Raw genomic sequence first — 24,978 nt, 5'->3', positions numbered from 1 at the left:
ATGCACAAGTTAAGGTTTTCAAAACTTAAGTCTTGTAAACCTGTTGACACTTAATTATATCTAACCAAGATACTGAACAATGCTTCAAATGCTTCTTTTTGCTTAGTGACAAAAATCCACCAAAGCCAAAAACAAACACAGGATGTTTAAAGAATGTATAGAATAGATTCATTAACAGTTAGGAGATAATTAGATTCTGTCAGCTGAATTTGCTGTTAAATGATTTATCTTTTCACCAGCTTAAAGAAGTGTTTTTCTTCTTCAGTATCTAGGAATTACCTCTAAACCTTCTGTCTTTTTCAGTGCCTTTTAAATTAGAAGTCAATAAAGTTTGCCTTCTTGTTTACTTTTTCATTATGCCTTCTCCTCATCTCCTGAGATGGTTTTGGTACTTCTTCTTTTTCTCTTTTGTTCTCATTGTGATCTGTCTGGCTGTCTCTGTGGCATTTTTCCTGAAGGGTTTTCCTATCTTCCTTCCCTAGTCATCACAATTCCAAAAAAACCCAGTGCTCTTGTAATCCACCTCACTTGTATTTGTTTTTTTCACTCAACACTTGAAGTGGCATCAAAGAGCATAAAACGTTTTCACTCAAAAGGTGGAAAACATTCAGATAAGTTTTACTGCCTATCAAGATGGTGTTCTTGGCTAAACCACAGAGAATGCATTCATATTTGATGAGGCCTGTGCAGCTTCAGTTTTAGACAAAGACTAGAAGACCTGGGTTCAAGTCCCAACTACAACATCCATGGGTGGTCATGGACAAGTCACTAATACAGTGTATAAAAGTCACTAGTGCAGTGTATTAAAAGGGATAACTGCTGTTTACCCAATTGCATTTTAAAACTTAATGAGGAATAGTAGGAGTAGTAATCGTAGTAGTTAATAAAATGAAGAAATAACCTAGGTAGTGTTTCAAAACACTACTTTCAAATAGCAATTCACAGAAAAGCAGTATTTTTCCACCTGTTAGAAATATATTGGGAAGCGTTATCTGCTTTCTTTCTTCATGGAGTAGATGTTTGTGATGATGGATTAGACTTTTTGTGTTCTTGGACATTTCATTCTCGCCATTCTCCCCTTTCAGTGTCTTGGATCATTCTGAATTTTTCTACAGACAGAAAAAAAATTCTGTCTGTAGAAAATATTTTTTCTCTCCCTCCTGTTACAGCCCCAAATTTTCCCCATGCCTCTGTTGGGAGACAAATGGACCCTCAAGAACAACCTAAAAGAGGATATGACCCAAGGGAAAAAGAAAAACAAGCAAAAATCAGTCCCTCTTTCATCCTCTTCACGGATCTAAGCCATTAACTGCTCAAAAGTTAATAATGTTGAATTAATTGCTGCCATCATCAGTTTCTCTGCTTTGAGATGATTTGTCTACTTTTAGTGTTGAGTAACAATGTATGTACTAAAGCTCTAACAGAGTATGTACTAAACTGTAGCTGAATATAAAATCATGTTCAGGTTTAAGAAGGAAGAATACAGTGAGTACGTTACATTGCAAAAAATGCTCTCATGTGAATTAGAAAATATGTTCACATTTATTTTCATTTAACTCTGTGCCATTGGACCACACCCTTCAAGGAAAATTTGCATCAAACAGTAATAATACATTTTCTCTTGCCACCCCCATCCAGTACCTCCATGCCAATGCTGCATTCAGCTGTTCTGCAGTATGATCTCAAAGGCAATCTGTGTTCAAAAGACACTCACAGCCATGTGAGGCCACATAGAATTTGTGTCTCTCCCCCCCCTCCTTATCTAAGGTTGTTGACCTCAGGAGAGCAGGAAAAGGTTATGAGGTCAAAGTCTTTTCCTCCTTGGAGCTTGCTGCTTGCTGGGAGGAGGTTGGCTAGAAAATAGATGTTTTAGAACAGGGGTTAAGGGTCACAATTTTAATTCTGTTAGGGAACAGCTGTTTTTAGTTTCTTTCCACTTCTGTCTCCCCTCCCGCCCTCACTCGTCTATGGAGAGAAAGAAATTTGTTCAGAAGTAACCAGAAACACGAAAATATGTGGTTCTGCTTTTCAGCGCTTTACAAATTATGCACCATCTTTAATTTTGGTTTTCCTATCAGAAGAGGATTATTTAAATAGCGAAACTATAAAATGCTTTTAGATACTGTGATCTAGTTAAACTGTAATTCTGGAGATGTTCTTGCTACTCCCCAAATATCAAACACTCAACAATAATTGATGCTCTGTTGCTCAGTATTAAAGCACACTGTGTATTCATGTCAAAAATCTTCAGGTAGATAAACCTAAAATAAACATGTAGAATTTAACTTGTGGAGAGATTTCTCAGAGAGAGAAAATAACAGTTTGTTCTAGATTTTTAATATTCTTCGGCACTCTGAGCTTGCTGTTTTCATGCATTATGATGAATGTATGGGGGGTAGGAAGGGAAGGGGAGAAGCTTGCAGTTCTCAAATGAATGGAAAAAAGTAACAGATTTTGTCTGCACAACTCTGAAAGACTGGCCTCAGGCTGTGTTGGTGTGTGGCTCAACAGCAATCAGAGGTCGTAATTTCATTGGTGGTTAGCATCAGGTTTAATTTTTCTATTATGTTGCATTTACCAAAATGTCTGGTTTTAGTTATACACATGCACTGTCTGAAACAGCTTTGAGTGGCTTGACATCTGAAGGTATCTGAAAGGAGACGAGAGTATAGATGGAACACACAAGCAAATGGTTTCTAACTGCCTTTCTCTGCAAATGTGAAAATCTGTTTTTCACAGTAGTATCTAACAACATCATAGCAATATAAAAATAGAATATATACCCTGTTTCTCCTAAAATAAGACATCCCTAGAAAATAAAACATACCAGAGGTTTTGCTGAAGTGCTAAACATAAGGCATCCCCCAAAAGTAAGACATACCAGTAGCAAAGTTTTTGTTTGGAAGCATGTACGCCCCCAAACCCTGCCCCTTCCTGCCTCGCCTGGCCCCACCCCAACAGACTGGTTTGTGATGACAACTACTGCACAGTATATAATGTGTGTTTTTTTTGTTCAACAATAAATGTGAATTCTTCATGGAAAAATAAGACATCCCCTGAAAATAAGATGTAGCGCATCTCTGGGAGCAAAAATTAATATAAGACACTGTCTTATTTTCGGAGAAACAGGATATATATACTGGTATATTTTGAAAAATAAATTTCAAATTATGTAAATGTTTATTGAATTACAGTTGATAAATGAAACTAGCACAATGACAACTTTCATTCGTTGTAGGAATGTGACCAAGTTCACATTGATGATGTTTCTTCAGATGATAATGGCCAAGATTTAAGGTAAGTCTAAACTGATTCAGGTATCAGCATTATTGCCAGCTGTCTCTTGAAAGATGATGCATTATTTTCGTAGGCCGTTTCTGCACGGCCATAGCAGTGGCTTCCCACCGGCTTAAATAAAACCGGTGGAGCTTCGGGACCACTCACACGGACCCGTGTGGGCAGTCCCGGCACCGACGCTGCCCGCAGGGGCAGCTCCGTGCGGAGCAGCTCAGGGTATTTGTGAGGCACTTACTTTTCCTTCCTGTGCAGCTCTGGACAACTGCAAAGATACTCCCATGCTGCCCTCTGACGTCTTCGCACCATTTGGGGGGCGCGAGCACGGCGCTGCTGCAATGCAGTGTCCCTAGGGCACTGTTGTTTGGCTTTGCAAAAACAGCCTTGGAGATAAATTTTAAAAAATTCTAAACCAAGCTTGGTTTTCCATCTTTGCAAGTCATTTAAACTGCTGCGGTAAAACAAAGAGCACAGTCCACAAGTGGAGTGGCCAAAACTACTCTCAAGACAGCATGACCCCAGCAGTGGGTATTGCCCCTTATGCCAGTGTAAAGGATGTGAACACTGGCATTGAGGCACTTATGTGACATGGCAGTGACTACTTATGCCAGCATACCTTCAGTACAGGGGTCAGCACCAGTGGCAAAGAGGGCATGCCCAGGGGCGGGACTGCAGTTCGTCACAGGAATGTACACATTTGCTAGTACAAAGCTTACCCCTTAGCTATGTGCTAGGTACTTAGATAACGAAGGTGCAGGCCATTATTTCTGGTCCACAGGAGTTGGGGGAACATCCCTATCAGATTGCTAGCTGTGATGCAGCAAGGCACTTAGCCATTATCTGAGCCATTGCTGCACCATGCCTGACTGGCACTTCTCTTCCCACCCTCAGGATTTGACTGTTTGTTAACTTGGTCTGGTACATTGTTGATCTATATTTCTAATTTTTTGCATTTAAATCAGCACCTATAACTTCGGAACAGATGGGTTCCCTGCAGCAGCCACCAGTGCTAATTTATGCCTAGCAACGGGTGTGCGTGGAGGAGTGGACTGGATGAGAAAATTGGCCTTCCGTTACAGACGCGTAAAAGAAATCTTCAACACCTACAAAAATAATGTTGGAGGCAAGTGTTTGTCGCACTGACTGTGTCATTGCCTTCTGAGCCTTTTCACCATGACTGTGTTTGCTGTTTAGAGCTGCGTACTCAACGGAGTCATTAGACGTGGTGGTGGTGGTGCAAAGTGCCATCAGGTCTCAGTTGACTTTTGGCAACCCCATGCGGTTTTCACAGCAGGATACATTCAGAAGTGGGTTGCTATTGCTGGCTGCAGTGCAATCCCGGGCTTCCTTGGTGGTCTCCCATGCAAGTACTAACAGTGGCCAAACCTGCTTAGATTTCAAGATATGATGAGATTGGACTAGCCTAAGCCATCCAGGTCAGGGCTGGTAAGTGAACTTTAAAAAGGTAAAGTTTCCCCTTCAGTTGTATCCGACCCTGTGATTTTATAGGCAAGCCGTTTTTGTGGGGTAGTTTCCCATTGCTTTCCCCGGCTATTCTTTACCCCCTAGCTATGTGCTAGGTACTCATTTACCAACCAAGGAATGGATGGATGGCTGAGTTGACCATGAGCCAGCTGCCAGGATATCTGACCCACAGGGGGCTTGAACCTGTGTGAGCAGCAGTGCAAGCACTTAACCACTACGCCAAACGGCTCTTAAGTGAACTTTACTCAAATGCAAACACTACAATGCTTGCTCTTTTTCCTCATAGGTCTTTTGGGTCCAGCAAAGAGGGAAGCTTGGTTGCAGCTCAGAGCAGAAATTGAAGCCCTTACAGATTCTTGGTTAACCCTTGCACTGAAGGCACTCACGCTAATTCACTCTAGGTGAGCAGAGTCAAGGTGGCCACACAGAATAACATCAAATAAAAACAGGATACTTTATAAATGATACTTTGTTCCTCCCTGACAAATCATATTGCCTTAAAACTGGTGTGTGTTGTTATGTTGTATGTATTGTTGGAAATAGCAATTTTATTTCAAATCATAGCCCCTTGAAATGTGGCAATTACATGTGAATGATCTAACATTCATTTTTCTATTTTTGTGTGGTAGCATTAGGTAGATTCAGACATCACTAACAATCCATGGCTTGACTGTGATTGTGTTTGATTGTGATGAGCCTCAGAAATCCTCAGTCAGGAATCCTGGATAGAAATTCTTGTCAGTTGTCATGAGAATTTTTCATTCCGTGTAAGCCAGGAAGATGTATAAGGGAAAGGGGGAGGGGGAAGGAAGCACATGAGCCAAATACCTTCCTGTCTCTTTCTCGCTGTGAATAAATTATGGTTTGTTCATGATACCTGAATGCTGCTCTTGTTTTACAGATACATAATCGTAGTTGCCTCTTGTGAATCTTAGCTACTTTCATGCTAGAGGAAACTTAAAAAAAATAACATTATTAGGCAAATTTGAGAAATATAAAGACTGGTTTGTGTTTCTTGCAAAAGTAGATTTAGTAGAACATGGGGAAATGAATTTGAAGTAGGTTTTCAGTTCCCCTCCCTTCTTATCCCTTTTGTCTTTTTTTCTTATGCATTTCTCTCACCTTCCTTCTATACCATAGCTTGCTTCCTGAACCAGACCTGTCTCAGCAACAGTCTATGAAACAGCCTATAACTGTTTGGTTGTAAAGGGCCAAGATTAAAGATCCATGGTACTCCACTTCTGTTTTCAGAACTGGAATCTCTGTAATGGAAGCAGGGAGTAGAAAGGGACAGGGAAAATGATAGGTTGGGGGGAGGGGGGGAGAAGAATAAAGAAAAAAAGAATTTGACTGGTCTCTTGAGTCCCTGTTATTCACACTAGGCTAGCAGCTGCATAAACTGCAGATTTGCCTCAGTTATGTATAATTTCAAAAAGCACCCTTATCCCTTTCCCCTAACTTTGCCCATTGCAATTGTTTTATTGGACTTTGCCTGTTCATACTGAACTTGTACTAATTTAGCAGCACCAGTCCATGCTGTTTTTCCAACACAATGTTCTAGAGGGGGCTTCTCGTTCTAGCACCAAACCCAGAACAAAGATGTGCTTTTGGGCTGTTGTGAAAACACCATGCTCCATCCTGGGCTTTTTCTGTGCAAACTTTTGTGGTGATTCCCTTTCCCATTCTATTTACAAGTTTTGAAACTGGGGTTCAAACACTCATCAAAAATATATATAACATTCCTTTGGATTAATTAAGATATCTTTTTCCTTTTTTAGGACAAATTGTGTGAATATTTTAGTGACGACTACTCAACTTATTCCAGCTCTTGCAAAAGTTTTGCTATATGGTTTGGGTGTGGTATTTCCAATTGAAAATATTTACAGTGCAACTAAAATAGGTGAGTTGTTTTTTTTTTTACAGTGAGCAGAACTGGTACTTGAGGCAGTCATTGCAGACGAGAAGTGTAATTCCTGAAGTATATTATTTCTAATGCATGAATATAGTTCTAACTTATTCTGCATTTACAGGCGCAGCAAAACTGTACAGCAGGCAACATTTTTGTGCATGCATTTTTGACACTCACCATTAAGACACAATGGAGTTACCTTAGTGGATTTAGTATGCACCATTACTCCATTTGTCATCAATATGCTACTTTTTGCCACTTATTATTGTTATTAAAAAATGTATTCCACATCCATAATTCTCTAGTCCTACGATGTATACAGCAAAGGATAAAATTAATAAATGCTAGAACAGCAACCAAGATTACCATACAAAGAAGAACAGAACTGACACCAAAATCCCAAGCCAACATCACTTTCATTTTCTCTATACAAAATAACAGTTCTAAACATGTATCTTTTAAAAAGATTTGCATTGATTGGGGGGCGGGGGGTGTATAGAAAAACTGCTGTTCCTAACTGTCACCTTCTAATTTCTAAAACTGGGAGCAGCAAGAAGAGATCTTTTGATGAGCAGCTTAGTGAAAGGGCTAAAAGCTCTCAGGAGGCTGACTAAAGTTGGCACCGTGTCTAGGAACGCACCCATTGGCACTGGTGTGGGCTCCTGCATCAGATTAGCACCAGCACAGCTGCAACATTTATGCCCAGGCATTGTGGAGCCACATGGCCCTGTTGCCAGTGTAGTTGTCACTTACATTGTGTGGAGCAGCATCTATACTGCCTACAAGGTCAAGCCAGTTCCACAGACCTTAAGTGACCCCCTTCTGGATTGCACTGTAAGTCTTGCTTTCCATGCCTTGACCATTATTTAAAGTGACCCTCCTAAGCTACATTTGGGTGCAGGAAAGAGACAAGTACAATCAATTGAACACACCTTTTTTCCCCACATCAAACTTAATTGCACTTTTGGAGGGACATTTTAAATTGTGGGAGATGCATGAGAGGAAATGGTAAAATATTACCTGAAACCATCTATTTGCCTTTCCCCCATCTTCAAATTAGCTATGTGAGATTGTTAATTTGTTTTTGTTTTGTTTTTTAATATCTTGATCATTATTTTTATATTACCACCTGTTAGGGCCTAAACATGCACAAAAAACAAAATATAAAAATAAAAAGCTAACTAGGGAGAACAAATTAGATGAAAGGTCTGAATTCACTTTAGTCAAAATACAGATTTTTGATATAACTATTTCATATTGTAAAATGCCTACAGCTGTGCAGTTTTTTTTTACATCTTAATTGAAATAAAAGAGAATATGCTCCCCTACCAACCAGATTATATTGCATAACCTCAGTTGCACAGTCTTTAGTAACTTATGCTTGTTTTCAGGAAAAGAAAGCTGCTTTGAGCGCATAATTCAAAGATTTGGAAGAAAAGTAGTATATGTTGTTATAGGGGATGGTGTGGAAGAAGAACAAGGATCCAAGAAGGTAATGAGGCAAGGTTTACATTCCCATAACTACATCTATAGTTGGATTAGTTTTTAAATAAATAGTCTTCAGATTTTAAGTGGTTTGACAATCAAAGGATCAGTGGCTTGCTTTTAAATAAACATCTGTCATACCTGAAAATCTGAATGTTTTAATTTCTTTAAATACATTCGCATGTATAGACTATGGTTGTGTCCAGTCAGCCTTGGCACTGTCACAAGAAGACAGAGGGGCATAACATGTTCTGTAACCCCCAGTATAGACTTCTGGGGTTAGAAAAGTGTCCCTGTCCCGCCTGAACCAGCAGATTTAAACTTACTCTGACAAAGAAATATTTCGCCAAAGTCTCATAATTAAATATGTGGACGAAATACAAACATTTATTCAGGTCAGATCACCCCCTCCTCCTGTCAGAGGTGCCATGCTGACAGGCGAGAGAGGAAGGACACATTTATCCCTTTCCCACTTCTCACTGAAGTCCCCTGTCCACCCAACAGTTTATCCATCTGGATAATACAGCCCAAGGATCATCTTTCCAGGGATCAAAAGGGACTGCAGACAGGAAGAGGAACACTGGAAATCACTAGTACAAAACATCCTCTAGAGGCATTGCTTTCATGTATTCGTTGTTGCCGGAAGGAATTTCCAGTCTAGGACACAAGGAAACAGCCAGATTTTTTGTCCTGGCAAAACTACAGTGAAATCAATGGAATTATATCAACAAGGAATTTGGTAACTATATGTATTCATGTCTAAGAAAAATATCTCCCTGTGTCTACAACCGTTCAGATTCTTACCTCAAAAATACTACTTTTCAAGTTCTCCGTGACTATATTTATATTCCTTCAACTTAAAGGTCTCAATTGCGGCTTTGCCCAAGGCCAAAATAATAAAGGACAGCTTGTGGTTGTGTTGCTCTCATAGCAGCCAGCAGGGAGATTTTCCTCCAATTTCCCCTGTTCTTGAGGGGAGAGAACAAACTGTGCTGACTCTGCCCACAACAGCAAATGCACTTTCTCTGTTCTGTTGAAACAAGCGAGCGTCTGTCGTGCTTATGCACGGTTTCAGTCACTCTGGAGGTCGGAGGTGGGCGGCTGCGACGCCCCGCGAAGGACACGGTAAGTGGGAATAATGTCTCATGCGCGCATCAAGGCCAAGAAGACGCCTCAACAACAACCCTTTAAAGGGCCTGAGGCCGCCTCTGCGGAGGGAGCGATTGTCGCGCTGCTGCGCTGCAGCAGCGGCGCTCGGTGCATAAACGGCCTCTGTTGCAGGGAGAGGCAAGCCAAAGTCTATGCTGCACTCTTTCTAGCACATCTACAGTGCATGGCTGGTGTTATATATCTACAGAATAGCATACTTCCTTTTGAATGCAGATCTTGCAATCGGTATAGTCAGAGTCCAAAGTGAAATTAAAGGGAGTAGACTTCTGGTGTGAGCAATGTTTACATACTAATTTTACATCATCCCATTTGTTACTGAGGGTCTAGTCAGCTTTCCATGCCTTCCCAGCTGCCAGAAAAGCATCCGAACTGTCATCTTCAACTAACAGCTGTTCATCAAGTGGATCTGTCTAATATTTCATATTTCTTCCCACACCCTCATCCAGTGCTTGAGCAGCACAAAGATGATGGTCAAAATACTGAGGATTACCTTGGAGATTCAGTGGAAAACCATATCTGAAATCTAAAAAATCTGGAATCTAAAACGATTAATTGGTTTAAAAAAATTAAAAAATGATAAAAGGAGCACCAGTAGCTTTAAGCAATGGATTCCCTCAGTGGCTGTTGTTCCAGGATTGGAGATTCTGTGAGTAAAAGGCAGCCGAAGGGGGCAGGGCCCTTTACAGGCCTACTTTGGCCTTTGAGGGTAGTTTTACTGGGGCCATGCTTGAATAGGGTTGCCAGTTCCAGATTGGGAAATTCCTGAAGATTTTGTGGCGCAGTCTGAGGAGGTCAGGATTTGGACAAGGGAGCGCTCTCAACTAGATATAGTCCAATAGAGTCTTCCCTCCAAAGCTGCTATTTTCTCCAGGGTGCCTTGGTAAAATTTGGGTTGGTGAATGGCTAAGAAGGAGAGAATGGCTGAGAGGGAGAGATTGAAACAGTAGGTTAGGTGGAAAGTAGGTGACTGGGCCATAATCATCCAGTGAGCTTTTACAGCAAGATGGTAATTTGAACTTGGGCTTCCCAGACCTTACTCTGAAACTCTAACTTATGTACCACAGTGGCTTTCATGGAGTGTGTTTTGCTGAACATCCAGTTCAAGTTGAATCATGCAAATCGAGTGTATCAAGTTGACCAGAGGCTGTTGCCAAGTTTAAGGTTGCCAACCTCCTGGTTTGACCTGGAGATCCCCAGAATTGCATCTGATCTCCAAACTACAAAGATCAGTTACCCTGGAGAAAATGGCAGCTTTGGAGGACGGACTCTATTGCACTATATCTGGCTGACAGCACTCCCTTGTCCTTACAAGTCCTTGGAGGTTTCCATATATGGAACTACAATATCTAGTTAGTCACACAAGTTGTCATCTAAAGTTAATGCATTTGTTTCCAATGCCTTAAAGTATGACTTTTTTTCCAATGCCTTAAAGTATGGCAGCCCATTTTACCAATCTGTTTGGCTATTTAGACACCATAAATACCAATGTAAGTGCTAATATTCCTTCACAAACCCATTGGTGATTGCAATGGTTTGTCTTTGCAACTTTTTGAGAGTATATGGCCTAATCATATACCGTCTAATTTTGTATATGAATTCCCTATCTTTGATTTTCTACTGATAGTCCAAAGATAGATCGGGGGGTGGGGGGGGGGGTAAATACTAAACGTTTATCTCCATATGGTAGAATCCATTACTGAATGTATTCTCTAAAATTTATATGTGGGAAACTGTACATAAATGTAAGAAAACTAGGAGAACTATGCTGGATCAGATCAAAGTACTGTCTAGACTAATCTCATGCAGCTGCTAACTAGATATTTCTAGGAAGTCCACAGTCAAGGTATGCCAAAGCTTCCCTTTACTGTTGCTCCATAGCAACTGGCATTTTGAAGTGCACTGCCTCTGATCAAAGAAGTTCTGTTTAGCAATCATAATCAGTTATCATTGATAGGCCTAATTCCCTTTCTGCACCATCTAAGCTTGTGGCCATGTCTACCTGTGGCCATAAATTTCACAAGTTAATTATCCATTGTGTAAACAACTACTACCTTTTGGTTGTTCTGAATCTACTATCCGTTAATTTTGTGTGTGTTTCCAATTGTGGTATTATGGGAGTTGGAAAAAAATAACTCTGGCCCTTACCACACAAATATGCTAATATGTTTCTAAAATGTTTTCAGTACCCCCTTTACAACAATGTATGTCCGCACTCACCCTCCTGAAATGATTCCTGGCTGCCATTGTGTGATTTTTCCTTTTTTAAAAGTTCTGTGTTGAATCCGTACTTCAACGCTTTACACCCTTGTGCTGCATTCTATACTCCTGGTATAAGCGATGCTTCGAAGATTGCCCCCCTCCCCCACATAAAAGAACCAACAGAGAAATGCTGCAAATAAACAGGCGAGGGAGAACTGGCTAAGCTCAGAAAACGGCACTGAGGAGGAAGTTCAAGGGAAGCGTGAGAAACATAATAAATCACATAGCAACTGAAAACATTTTGAAAAAGCTACAACCAGAGAATAGTTTTAAACAAGAAGTCATTTTAGACTTTTTGAAGCTGGAAATAAAATGCTTGGAGGTAAAAAACAACAACAATGCAGAACTCCATGGAGAAAATGTTTTATTTCTTGCCTCAAAACGTTTTAAAAGGTTTGAGTAGAAAGAGCCTACTTCGTCCACAAAGTACATAATTTTATAAACTTCTGTAATTTCTTCCCTTAAGTCACCTTTTTGGTAAACTAGGAATGCAGCTCCAACCGCTTGATTATCTTGGTAGATTTTCTGGAGCTTTTAAAATTCTATTATATTCTTTTCGACATGGGTAACCAGACCAGTACATAATGTTGTAAGTGCAGCTGCACTTTATTATTATTATTTATTATTATTATTTATTATTATACTTGTATACCGCCCTCCCCTGGAGAGCTCAGGGCGGTGAACAATAAGGTATACAATAGAGCACAAAATAAAATCAATAGTACCAAAGTTAATTAAATAAGTAATTATGGCTCTATACACATTAAAACCAACCCTATTAAAATGCAGCTTCCAAATACCAAACATAATAGATGGCGACCTATTATCAGATCCTCTAAAAGTCCCCTAAATGAGGGGTGGAGGGGGCGGCAGGTTCTACCAATGTTAGGGGGGGCATCAACGGCCATTAGCTCTATACAATGGCATTATAATACTTACTTCTTTCTTTTCAGTGACTTTCCTAATAGTCCCTACCATGGATAGTGCCTTGTTCCTTCTAAAATGACCAACTTCTAAGTGTTTAAACCAGCTGCGAGTTTATGACTGAAAACCTCTTACCCCAAGTATTCAGACTACTTGAGAAACTGATATGTTGCATATAATGTTAAAAACAGTAGTGAATGTTTGCGTCGGCCAAAATGTTCATATTTTAAATTGTGCCAGATTTTATGTTGCAATAGCATGTTACAGCATATTTGCTACAAACTGGAACAAGCTGAATCTGCATACCACAAAGCTAAAAATCAGTCAGTGCAGTTTTAAATGAACTTGGTTGGTAGAATGTACGTCCCTTAAAGGACCACTTTCACAATGGATTTTTAAATATCCCTGTTGATTGATTAAAATAAATATGATTCACACAGGATGCAACACACTCTTACGTTTCACTCAGATTGCCTAAGTCATGGCATTGTCACCTTCCCATAAGCTGTTATTTCCTGCAGACTTATTTTACAACACAATTAAAACATTCAGGCCAAGCAGTAATGGGAGAAACCAGGCTAGATGAGAACCATTTATGCAGCTGAGAATATAAGGAGTCAGGGTCATGATGCGTTCAATTCAGTGTCTTCATATGTTTGGGAAAATTCACATCTCTCAACGCTATTAAAATTACATGTAGAACGTAACAGTGTTTAACAGAATGCTGGGTTATTAGCCAGTCCCACATTATTATTTTTTCTATTTTTGATTTGCAAACAGATGTTAAAGATAGCTGGTAACATGATTTTGCTAGCATTAAAAAAAATTAATTGCCGCATTGCCATATAAAAACAAAAGGGAAGGGCCACTCAGGACCAGATCAGGGAAGGATCACTCAGAAATGGAGTATTTAAATCTTTCCTCCCGTGCCTCTTCCATGATTCAACTAGAATCGCCCCTCTAAAAGCTGTAATTATCTCTGTATGTTCTGGGCATAAGTAGATTCTTAAAATATAGTCTGAGTACTAAGTAATTTATTTTATTTAAATTACTTCTAACCATTTTGTACTTTGCCCACGGACAAAAGTCACTGGAAAAGATAGTAATGCTAGGAAAAGTTGAAGGGAGCAGGAAAAGAGGCAGACCTTACATGAGATGAATGGACTCAATCGAGGAAGCTGCAGCCTTCAGTTTGTGAGACCTGAGCAAGGCTGTTAACAATAGGACATTTTACAGATCATTAAATCATAGGGTTACTATAAGTCAGAAGCGACTTGATATTATGCACACTTCTTACCCACTTTTCTCCTGAGACTTGACTCAGTGCAGAGGTATTTCATTTCACTTATTCCATTTATAAGCTACCTTTCCCCTTTCAGTTTCAGGTCTGCTGCCAACACAACATATTACAAAAAAAAAAATCAAAATTTAAAACTATTTAAAAACAGTTATTAAAACTAGATGATAACTAACATTCAACAATAAATACCTTAAAATCCTGAGTATGCCATGCTACACAAGGAATACAGACATACAGCAATAGGTAGGAAGAAAAATAGGAGGAGGAAGGAGGCCATTTATATGGGAACAGTTGCTTTCTCAACCATATGCCTGGTGGAATAGCTCTTCTTACAGGCCCTGCAGAATTGCATCAAATCCTGCAGGGCCTGGCTCTCACTAGACCAAGCTTTCCACCAGTTTGGGGCCAGGGCACAAAATGCCCTGGTTGAGACCAGCCAGACATCTTTCAGGCCAGGGTTTGCCAGGAGATTATTATTATTATTTGTAAAACACAATACCCTTTGGGGGACATACTGAGAGAGGGCTTTGAAGGTAAGTACCAGAACCTTGAACTTGGTTCAGAACTCCACCTGGAGCCAATGCACCTGGTGAAGCACCGGCTGGATGTGTATCCACCAGGGGTCCTGGTAAGGACCCACATTGCTGCATTTTGCACCAGCTGGAGTTTCTAGAGCAAGCCCAAGGACTGCCCTGTTCAAATCAAGTTGCAGTAGTTCAGCCTAGAGGTGACCATTGTGTGGATAACTGTTGCTAGATCTGGGACAAATAGAGTGCCAATAATCTCACCTGGCAACGGTGGTAAAAAGGCAAGATACATGTGTGACTTGAGCCTCCATTGATAAGGAGGCATCAAGTATCACACTGAGACTCTTGACAGTCAGCATAGGGGTTCAATGCACACCATCAAGTGTGTCCCACCGATGCCTCCCCAGCTCAGCCTCAGGGCCTTAGATGGATTTAGCTTCAGCCAGCTCTCTTTCAGCCACTACACCACAACCTCCAAATAACTGGCCAAAATAATTGGGGCACTATCTGGATGGCTGTCCATCAACAGATATCGCTGAATGTCATCGGCATACTGAGCAACCTGGCAAGAGGGCGCATACAGATGTTAATATTGGGGATAGAGAGAGTTCAGTTGCCCCTTGTGGAATTGCACGTACAAATGAATGGCATGTTGAGGCTCTCTCTCTGACTGCTACCCTCTGTCCCCAGCCCTGGAGAAATAAGTACAACCACTGTAAGGCAAATCCATGGGTCCCAGCATTAGCAATGTATAGTTGGTCAAGATGTCATGATCAATCAAATTGAAAGCTGCTGTCAAATTTTGCAGTAACAGCAGCGCTGAGCCACCTCAGTCCAGGTGTCTCTGAAGGTCATCCAGGCTCTCAGACAGGACTGTCAAGGACTGAAGTATCCTGAACATGGCACTGGGCAAGAACTAGCAGTTGCTGTGAGTGGTCTTGGACCTGCATACCTACGGGACTGCCTCTCCCCGTATTGCCCCATCAGGTCCCTCTGCTCGTTGGAGGGAAACCTTCTGGAGAACCCTGGTCCAAAGGAGGTCCGGCTGGCTTCCACGAGGGCCAGGGCTTTTTCAGTCCTGGCCCATACCTGGTGGAATAAGCTCCCCGATGAGATCAGGGCCCTGCAGGATCTGAATAAGTTCCACAGGACCTGTAAGACGGAGCATTCCCATCTAGCCAGCCAGCCTAAATCATTATCATCGCTGTCCTCCCATTTGTATAGTAGGGAGCCTGTGAGCTGTTTTAACACCTGTGAGCTGTTTTAACGTTGATTATGTTTTTTGCTGTTTTAATTTTGCAATTTATTGTTTGCAGCCCTGTCGGGAAGGGCATGATATAAATATAAATAAATAAATGCAGGTCGTGAAATATTCACTTTTCATGGCCTTTATTGCCATTTCAGGCTTTTATAAGCACCATGCAAGATGTTCTTACCACCTTGTCATGAGTTCTGTGGCGAATTCGCTCTAGCTATCTCAGTTTCTGCTTTTTGCTCTTTAGCTCCAAGGTATACCAAGGAGCTAATTTGACATGTGTGCTGAAAGGGCATTGAGGTGTGATCTCATTAATGGCTTCAGAGAGCCAGCTTTGGCAACCCTCATCAGCTCATATAATGAGTCACTGGGAAGCATTGGGTCCTGTAGAGTAATCAGGAAACCAATAGCATCCATAAATCTCCATGAGCAAGCAAAAATCAGCACCCTGCCTATACAGGAAGCGATTGTATTCTGAGATGGGCCTTTAGGGCAAAATGATGTATCTATGGCACTTGAATAGTAGCAATGGATCCCATATCCGTCCCCACCAAAGTATGACTTGCTTGCTGTGTGGGACCTGATAAAAATTGGAAAAGTCTTAGCACTGCCATGAATGACACCAGATCTGTGCCCTTTCTGGAGGCAGCATTATCCACTTGAAGTCCCCCAAGACTAATAGCCTAGGAAACTCCAAGGCCCAGTTTGACACCACCTCAGGAGCCCCCACAGGATATCTGCTGGTGCTTTAGGCAGATGGTACACCAGCCAGACAGCCAAGCTCTCCTCAGTGTCCCATGTCAGTTCAACACATCCAGTACCTGGAATCTCTGGAGCAGGAAATGTTCTAAAGGAGAAAGTCTTCCATACCAGTATTGCCACACTCCCCCTCCCCGACCCTTTGTCCAGGACTAAATATGATGTGTAGAAGTCATTTTATGGTTGTTGTAATGGAATCTGATGACTGTTAAATGTAGTACTTCTTTTTCACTTCTTGCCTAGCTTGTTGGAAAGTCTATGGAGGTCTCAAGGTCTGAGGACTTCGTCCTGGAGCAGTAGGTGCAACTGTCACTGTATCCTAGCTACTGCTGTCCACCACGTTAAGACTAAAAGCAGTAGCTGTTATCTATTAGCAGACTTATAGGTAGCTAGCACATATAAGCATACGAGGATGCTTTATATGGAACAAGATCATTGTCCACGTAGTCCAGTACTGATGAACAGCAAGCAGCTGTCCAAGGTTTTTGCCAGCAGTCTACCTGAGACCTGTTGAAGAAGATTCATTTCCGTAGGAATTTCAGATTGCTATTTTAAGAACTAGGTTTTCCCCTACATAAGCCTTTTTAAAAATCCCAGAGGCATAAATGGAGGGACACTTCATAAAATTACTTTTTTCTTTACAGAAATTACTTTCAGGAATTTGTATTGTCAAGGGCTTTCACGACCGGAATCACTTGGGTGCTGTGCGGTTTCCGGGCTGTATGGCCGTGTTCTAGCAGCATTCTCTCCTGACGTTTCGCCTGCATCTGTGGCTGGCATCTTCAGAGGATCCTCTGAAGATGCCAGCCACAGATGCAGGCTCCCCCCCACCCCCCCCCCCCCCCCCCCCCCCCCACCACCCCCCCCCCCCCCTACCGCCCCCCCCCCCCACCCCCCCCCCCCCCCACCTCCCCTCCTCCCCACCCCCCCCCCCCCCCACCCCCCCCCCCCCCCCCCCCCCCCCCCCCCCACCCCCCCCACCCCCCCACCCCCCCCCCCCCCCACCCCCCCCCCCCCCCACCCCCCCCCCCCCCCACCCCCCCCCCCCCCCACCCCCCCCCCCCCCCACCCCCCCCCCCCCCCACCCCCCCCCCCCCCCACCCCCCCCCCCCCCCACCCCCCCCCCCCCCCACCCCCCCCCCCCCCCACCCCCCCCCCCCCCCACCCCCCCCCCCCCCCACCCCCCCCCCCCCCCACCCCCCCCCCCCCCCACCCCCCCCCCCCCCCACCCCCCCCCCCCCCCACCCCCCCCCCCCCCCACCCCCCCCCCCCCCCACCCCCCCCCCCCCCCACCCCCCCCCCCCCCCACCCCCCCCCCCCCCCACCCCCCCCCCCCCCCACCCCCCCCCCCCCCCACCCCCCCCCCCCCCCACCCCCCCCCCCCCCCACCCCCCCCCCCCCCCACCCCCCCCCCCCCCCACCCCCCCCCCCCCCCACCCCCCCCCCCCCCCACCCCCCCCCCCCCCCACCCCCCCCCCCCCCCACCCCCCCCCCCCCCCACCCCCCCCCCCCCCCACCCCCCCCCCCCCCCACCCCCCCCCCCCCCCACCCCCCCCCCCCCCCACCCCCCCCCCCCCCCACCCCCCCCCCCCCCCACCCCCCCCCCCCCCCACCCCCCCCCCCCCCCACCCCCCCCCCCCCCCACCCCCCCCCCCCCCCACCCCCCCCCCCCCCCACCCCCCCCCCCCCCCACCCCCCCCCCCCCCCACCCCCCCCCCCCCCCACCCCCCCCCCCCCCCACCCCCCCCCCCCCCCACCCCCCCCCCCCCCCACCCCCCCCCCCCCCCACCCCCCCCCCCCCCCACCCCCCCCCCCCCCCACCCCCCCCCCCCCCCACCCCCCCCCCCCCCCACCCCCCCCCCCCCCCACCCCCCCCCCCCCCCACCCCCCCCCCCCCCCACCCCCCCCCCCCCCCACCCCCCCCCCCCCCCACCCCCCCCCCCCCCCACCCCCCCCCCCCCCCACCCCCCCCCCCCCCCACCCCCCCCCCCCCCCACCCCCCCCCCCCCCCACCCCCCCCCCCCCCCACCCCCCCCCCCCCCCACCCCCCCCCCCCCCCACCCCCCCCCCCCCCCACCCCCCCCCCCCCCCACCCCCCCCCCCCCCCACCCCCCCCCCCCCCCACCCCCCCCCCCCCCCACCCCCCCCCCCCCCCACCCCCCCCCCCCCCCACCCCCCCCCCCCCCCACCCCCCCCCCCCCCCACCCCCCCCCCCCCCCACCCCCCCCCCCCCCCACCCCCCCCCCCCCCCACCCCCCCCCCCCCCCACCCCCCCCCCCCCCCACCCCCCCCCCCCCCCACCCCCCCCCCCCCCCACCCCCCCCCCCCCCCACCCCCCCCCCCCCCCACCCCCCCCCCCCCCCACCCCCCCCCCCCCCCACCCCCCCCCCCCCCCACCCCCCCCCCCCCCCACCCCCCCCCCCCCCCACCCCCCCCCCCCCCCACCCCCCCCCCCCCCCACCCCCCCCCCCCCCCACCCCCCCCCCCCCCCACCCCCCCCCCCCCCCACCCCCCCCCCCCCCCACCCCCCCCCCCCCCCACCCCCCCCCCCCCCCACCCCCCCCCCCCCCCACCCCCCCCCCCCCCCACCCCCCCCCCCCCCCACCCCCCCCCCCCCCCACCCCCCCCCCCCCCCACCCCCCCCCCCCCCCACCCCCCCCCCCCCCCACCCCCCCCCCCCCCCACCCCCCCCCCCCCCCACCCCCCCCCCCCCCCACCCCCCCCCCCCCCCACCCCCCCCCCCCCCCACCCCCCCCCCCCCCCACCCCCCCCCCCCCCCACCCCCCCCCCCCCCCACCCCCCCCCCCCCCCACCCCCCCCCCCCCCCACCCCCCCCCCCCCCCACCCCCCCCCCCCCCCACCCCCCCCCCCCCCCACCCCCCCCCCCCCCCACCCCCCCCCCCCCCCACCCCCCCCCCCCCCCACCCCCCCCCCCCCCCACCCCCCCCCCCCCCCACCCCCCCCCCCCCCCACCCCCCCCCCCCCCCACCCCCCCCCCCCCCCACCCCCCCCCCCCCCCACCCCCCCCCCCCCCCACCCCCCCCCCCCCCCACCCCCCCCCCCCCCCACCCCCCCCCCCCCCCACCCCCCCCCCCCCCCACCCCCCCCCCCCCCCACCCCCCCCCCCCCCCACCCCCCCCCCCCCCCACCCCCCCCCCCCCCCACCCCCCCCCCCCCCCACCCCCCCCCCCCCCCACCCCCCCCCCCCCCCACCCCCCCCCCCCCCCACCCCCCCCCCCCCCCACCCCCCCCCCCCCCCACCCCCCCCCCCCCCCACCCCCCCCCCCCCCCACCCCCCCCCCCCCCCACCCCCCCCCCCCCCCACCCCCCCCCCCCCCCACCCCCCCCCCCCCCCACCCCCCCCCCCCCCCACCCCCCCCCCCCCCCACCCCCCCCCCCCCCCACCCCCCCCCCCCCCCACCCCCCCCCCCCCCCACCCCCCCCCCCCCCCACCCCCCCCCCCCCCCACCCCCCCCCCCCCCCACCCCCCCCCCCCCCCACCCCCCCCCCCCCCCACCCCCCCCCCCCCCCACCCCCCCCCCCCCCCACCCCCCCCCCCCCCCACCCCCCCCCCCCCCCACCCCCCCCCCCCCCCACCCCCCCCCCCCCCCACCCCCCCCCCCCCCCACCCCCCCCCCCCCCCACCCCCCCCCCCCCCCACCCCCCCCCCCCCCCACCCCCCCCCCCCCCCACCCCCCCCCCCCCCCACCCCCCCCCCCCCCCACCCCCCCCCCCCCCCACCCCCCCCCCCCCCCACCCCCCCCCCCCCCCACCCCCCCCCCCCCCCACCCCCCCCCCCCCCCACCCCCCCCCCCCCCCACCCCCCCCCCCCCCCACCCCCCCCCCCCCCCACCCCCCCCCCCCCCCACCCCCCCCCCCCCCCACCCCCCCCCCCCCCCACCCCCCCCCCCCCCCACCCCCCCCCCCCCCCACCCCCCCCCCCCCCCACCCCCCCCCCCCCCCACCCCCCCCCCCCCCCACCCCCCCCCCCCCCCACCCCCCCCCCCCCCCACCCCCCCCCCCCCCCACCCCCCCCCCCCCCCACCCCCCCCCCCCCCCACCCCCCCCCCCCCCCACCCCCCCCCCCCCCCACCCCCCCCCCCCCCCACCCCCCCCCCCCCCCACCCCCCCCCCCCCCCACCCCCCCCCCCCCCCACCCCCCCCCCCCCCCACCCCCCCCCCCCCCCACCCCCCCCCCCCCCCACCCCCCCCCCCCCCCACCCCCCCCCCCCCCCACCCCCCCCCCCCCCCACCCCCCCCCCCCCCCACCCCCCCCCCCCCCCACCCCCCCCCCCCCCCACCCCCCCCCCCCCCCACCCCCCCCCCCCCCCACCCCCCCCCCCCCCCACCCCCCCCCCCCCCCACCCCCCCCCCCCCCCACCCCCCCCCCCCCCCACCCCCCCCCCCCCCCACCCCCCCCCCCCCCCACCCCCCCCCCCCCCCACCCCCCCCCCCCCCCACCCCCCCCCCCCCCCACCCCCCCCCCCCCCCACCCCCCCCCCCCCCCACCCCCCCCCCCCCCCACCCCCCCCCCCCCCCACCCCCCCCCCCCCCCACCCCCCCCCCCCCCCACCCCCCCCCCCCCCCACCCCCCCCCCCCCCCACCCCCCCCCCCCCCCACCCCCCCCCCCCCCCACCCCCCCCCCCCCCCACCCCCCCCCCCCCCCACCCCCCCCCCCCCCCACCCCCCCCCCCCCCCACCCCCCCCCCCCCCCACCCCCCCCCCCCCCCACCCCCCCCCCCCCCCACCCCCCCCCCCCCCCACCCCCCCCCCCCCCCACCCCCCCCCCCCCCCACCCCCCCCCCCCCCCACCCCCCCCCCCCCCCACCCCCCCCCCCCCCCACCCCCCCCCCCCCCCACCCCCCCCCCCCCCCACCCCCCCCCCCCCCCACCCCCCCCCCCCCCCACCCCCCCCCCCCCCCACCCCCCCCCCCCCCCACCCCCCCCCCCCCCCACCCCCCCCCCCCCCCACCCCCCCCCCCCCCCACCCCCCCCCCCCCCCACCCCCCCCCCCCCCCACCCCCCCCCCCCCCCACCCCCCCCCCCCCCCACCCCCCCCCCCCCCCACCCCCCCCCCCCCCCACCCCCCCCCCCCCCCACCCCCCCCCCCCCCCACCCCCCCCCCCCCCCACCCCCCCCCCCCCCCACCCCCCCCCCCCCCCACCCCCCCCCCCCCCCACCCCCCCCCCCCCCCACCCCCCCCCCCCCCCACCCCCCCCCCCCCCCACCCCCCCCCCCCCCCACCCCCCCCCCCCCCCACCCCCCCCCCCCCCCACCCCCCCCCCCCCCCACCCCCCCCCCCCCCCACCCCCCCCCCCCCCCACCCCCCCCCCCCCCCACCCCCCCCCCCCCCCACCCCCCCCCCCCCCCACCCCCCCCCCCCCCCACCCCCCCCCCCCCCCACCCCCCCCCCCCCCCACCCCCCCCCCCCCCCACCCCCCCCCCCCCCCACCCCCCCCCCCCCCCACCCCCCCCCCCCCCCACCCCCCCCCCCCCCCACCCCCCCCCCCCCCCACCCCCCCCCCCCCCCACCCCCCCCCCCCCCCACCCCCCCCCCCCCCCACCCCCCCCCCCCCCCACCCCCCCCCCCCCCCACCCCCCCCCCCCCCCACCCCCCCCCCCCCCCACCCCCCCCCCCCCCCACCCCCCCCCCCCCCCACCCCCCCCCCCCCCCACCCCCCCCCCCCCCCACCCCCCCCCCCCCCCACCCCCCCCCCCCCCCACCCCCCCCCCCCCCCACCCCCCCCCCCCCCCACCCCCCCCCCCCCCCACCCCCCCCCCCCCCCACCCCCCCCCCCCCCCACCCCCCCCCCCCCCCACCCCCCCCCCCCCCCACCCCCCCCCCCCCCCACCCCCCCCCCCCCCCACCCCCCCCCCCCCCCACCCCCCCCCCCCCCCACCCCCCCCCCCCCCCACCCCCCCCCCCCCCCACCCCCCCCCCCCCCCACCCCCCCCCCCCCCCACCCCCCCCCCCCCCCACCCCCCCCCCCCCCCACCCCCCCCCCCCCCCACCCCCCCCCCCCCCCACCCCCCCCCCCCCCCACCCCCCCCCCCCCCCACCCCCCCCCCCCCCCACCCCCCCCCCCCCCCACCCCCCCCCCCCCCCACCCCCCCCCCCCCCCACCCCCCCCCCCCCCCACCCCCCCCCCCCCCCACCCCCCCCCCCCCCCACCCCCCCCCCCCCCCACCCCCCCCCCCCCCCACCCCCCCCCCCCCCCACCCCCCCCCCCCCCCACCCCCCCCCCCCCCCACCCCCCCCCCCCCCCACCCCCCCCCCCCCCCACCCCCCCCCCCCCCCACCCCCCCCCCCCCCCACCCCCCCCCCCCCCCACCCCCCCCCCCCCCCACCCCCCCCCCCCCCCACCCCCCCCCCCCCCCACCCCCCCCCCCCCCCACCCCCCCCCCCCCCCACCCCCCCCCCCCCCCACCCCCCCCCCCCCCCACCCCCCCCCCCCCCCACCCCCCCCCCCCCCCACCCCCCCCCCCCCCCACCCCCCCCCCCCCCCACCCCCCCCCCCCCCCACCCCCCCCCCCCCCCACCCCCCCCCCCCCCCACCCCCCCCCCCCCCCACCCCCCCCCCCCCCCACCCCCCCCCCCCCCCACCCCCCCCCCCCCCCACCCCCCCCCCCCCCCACCCCCCCCCCCCCCCACCCCCCCCCCCCCCCACCCCCCCCCCCCCCCACCCCCCCCCCCCCCCACCCCCCCCCCCCCCCACCCCCCCCCCCCCCCACCCCCCCCCCCCCCCACCCCCCCCCCCCCCCACCCCCCCCCCCCCCCACCCCCCCCCCCCCCCACCCCCCCCCCCCCCCACCCCCCCCCCCCCCCACCCCCCCCCCCCCCCACCCCCCCCCCCCCCCACCCCCCCCCCCCCCCACCCCCCCCCCCCCCCACCCCCCCCCCCCCCCACCCCCCCCCCCCCCCACCCCCCCCCCCCCCCACCCCCCCCCCCCCCCACCCCCCCCCCCCCCCACCCCCCCCCCCCCCCACCCCCCCCCCCCCCCACCCCCCCCCCCCCCCACCCCCCCCCCCCCCCACCCCCCCCCCCCCCCACCCCCCCCCCCCCCCACCCCCCCCCCCCCCCACCCCCCCCCCCCCCCACCCCCCCCCCCCCCCACCCCCCCCCCCCCCCACCCCCCCCCCCCCCCACCCCCCCCCCCCCCCACCCCCCCCCCCCCCCACCCCCCCCCCCCCCCACCCCCCCCCCCCCCCACCCCCCCCCCCCCCCACCCCCCCCCCCCCCCACCCCCCCCCCCCCCCACCCCCCCCCCCCCCCACCCCCCCCCCCCCCCACCCCCCCCCCCCCCCACCCCCCCCCCCCCCCACCCCCCCCCCCCCCCACCCCCCCCCCCCCCCACCCCCCCCCCCCCCCACCCCCCCCCCCCCCCACCCCCCCCCCCCCCCACCCCCCCCCCCCCCCACCCCCCCCCCCCCCCACCCCCCCCCCCCCCCACCCCCCCCCCCCCCCACCCCCCCCCCCCCCCACCCCCCCCCCCCCCCACCCCCCCCCCCCCCCACCCCCCCCCCCCCCCACCCCCCCCCCCCCCCACCCCCCCCCCCCCCCACCCCCCCCCCCCCCCACCCCCCCCCCCCCCCACCCCCCCCCCCCCCCACCCCCCCCCCCCCCCACCCCCCCCCCCCCCCACCCCCCCCCCCCCCCACCCCCCCCCCCCCCCACCCCCCCCCCCCCCCACCCCCCCCCCCCCCCACCCCCCCCCCCCCCCACCCCCCCCCCCCCCCACCCCCCCCCCCCCCCACCCCCCCCCCCCCCCACCCCCCCCCCCCCCCACCCCCCCCCCCCCCCACCCCCCCCCCCCCCCACCCCCCCCCCCCCCCACCCCCCCCCCCCCCCACCCCCCCCCCCCCCCACCCCCCCCCCCCCCCACCCCCCCCCCCCCCCACCCCCCCCCCCCCCCACCCCCCCCCCCCCCCACCCCCCCCCCCCCCCACCCCCCCCCCCCCCCACCCCCCCCCCCCCCCACCCCCCCCCCCCCCCACCCCCCCCCCCCCCCACCCCCCCCCCCCCCCACCCCCCCCCCCCCCCACCCCCCCCCCCCCCCACCCCCCCCCCCCCCCACCCCCCCCCCCCCCCACCCCCCCCCCCCCCCACCCCCCCCCCCCCCCACCCCCCCCCCCCCCCACCCCCCCCCCCCCCCACCCCCCCCCCCCCCCACCCCCCCCCCCCCCCACCCCCCCCCCCCCCCACCCCCCCCCCCCCCCACCCCCCCCCCCCCCCACCCCCCCCCCCCCCCACCCCCCCCCCCCCCCACCCCCCCCCCCCCCCACCCCCCCCCCCCCCCACCCCCCCCCCCCCCCACCCCCCCCCCCCCCCACCCCCCCCCCCCCCCACCCCCCCCCCCCCCCACCCCCCCCCCCCCCCACCCCCCCCCCCCCCCACCCCCCCCCCCCCCCACCCCCCCCCCCCCCCACCCCCCCCCCCCCCCACCCCCCCCCCCCCCCACCCCCCCCCCCCCCCACCCCCCCCCCCCCCCACCCCCCCCCCCCCCCACCCCCCCCCCCCCCCACCCCCCCCCCCCCCCACCCCCCCCCCCCCCCACCCCCCCCCCCCCCCACCCCCCCCCCCCCCCACCCCCCCCCCCCCCCACCCCCCC

General features: G+C 57.5%; 1 protein-coding gene across 19 annotated transcripts in view; it reads left to right on the top strand.

Annotated features, from left to right (window-relative positions):
• The window catches only part of EYA1 (EYA transcriptional coactivator and phosphatase 1), a 128,035-nt gene that overhangs the window by 89,902 nt on the left and 13,155 nt on the right, over positions 1-24,978 (top strand). For 12 of the 19 annotated variants that reach the window (XR_007245456.1, XR_007245455.1, XR_007245454.1 and 9 more), the window contains 6 exons: positions 3,239-3,297; positions 4,257-4,417; positions 5,066-5,180; positions 6,558-6,679; positions 8,080-8,180; positions 8,678-8,912. Coding sequence is in view for 7 of the 19 variants with exons in the window: in XM_048507747.1 (XP_048363704.1) it covers positions 3,239-3,297; positions 4,257-4,417; positions 5,066-5,180; positions 6,558-6,679; positions 8,080-8,180 (558 nt within the window). In the remaining 12 variants the exon portion in view is untranslated. The remainder of the gene's footprint in view (positions 1-3,238; positions 3,298-4,256; positions 4,418-5,065; positions 5,181-6,557; positions 6,680-8,079; positions 8,181-8,677; positions 8,913-24,978) is intronic. The other 7 variants (XM_048507747.1, XM_048507748.1, XM_048507746.1 and 4 more) reach the window with 1 other exon arrangement.

This window comes from Sphaerodactylus townsendi, linkage group LG09 (genome assembly GCF_021028975.2).
Source record: "Sphaerodactylus townsendi isolate TG3544 linkage group LG09, MPM_Stown_v2.3, whole genome shotgun sequence".
Taxonomy (NCBI): domain Eukaryota; kingdom Metazoa; phylum Chordata; class Lepidosauria; order Squamata; family Sphaerodactylidae; genus Sphaerodactylus; species Sphaerodactylus townsendi.
Note: the sequence above shows the minus strand (reverse complement) of the source record. Positions and strands in the feature narration are given on the sequence as shown.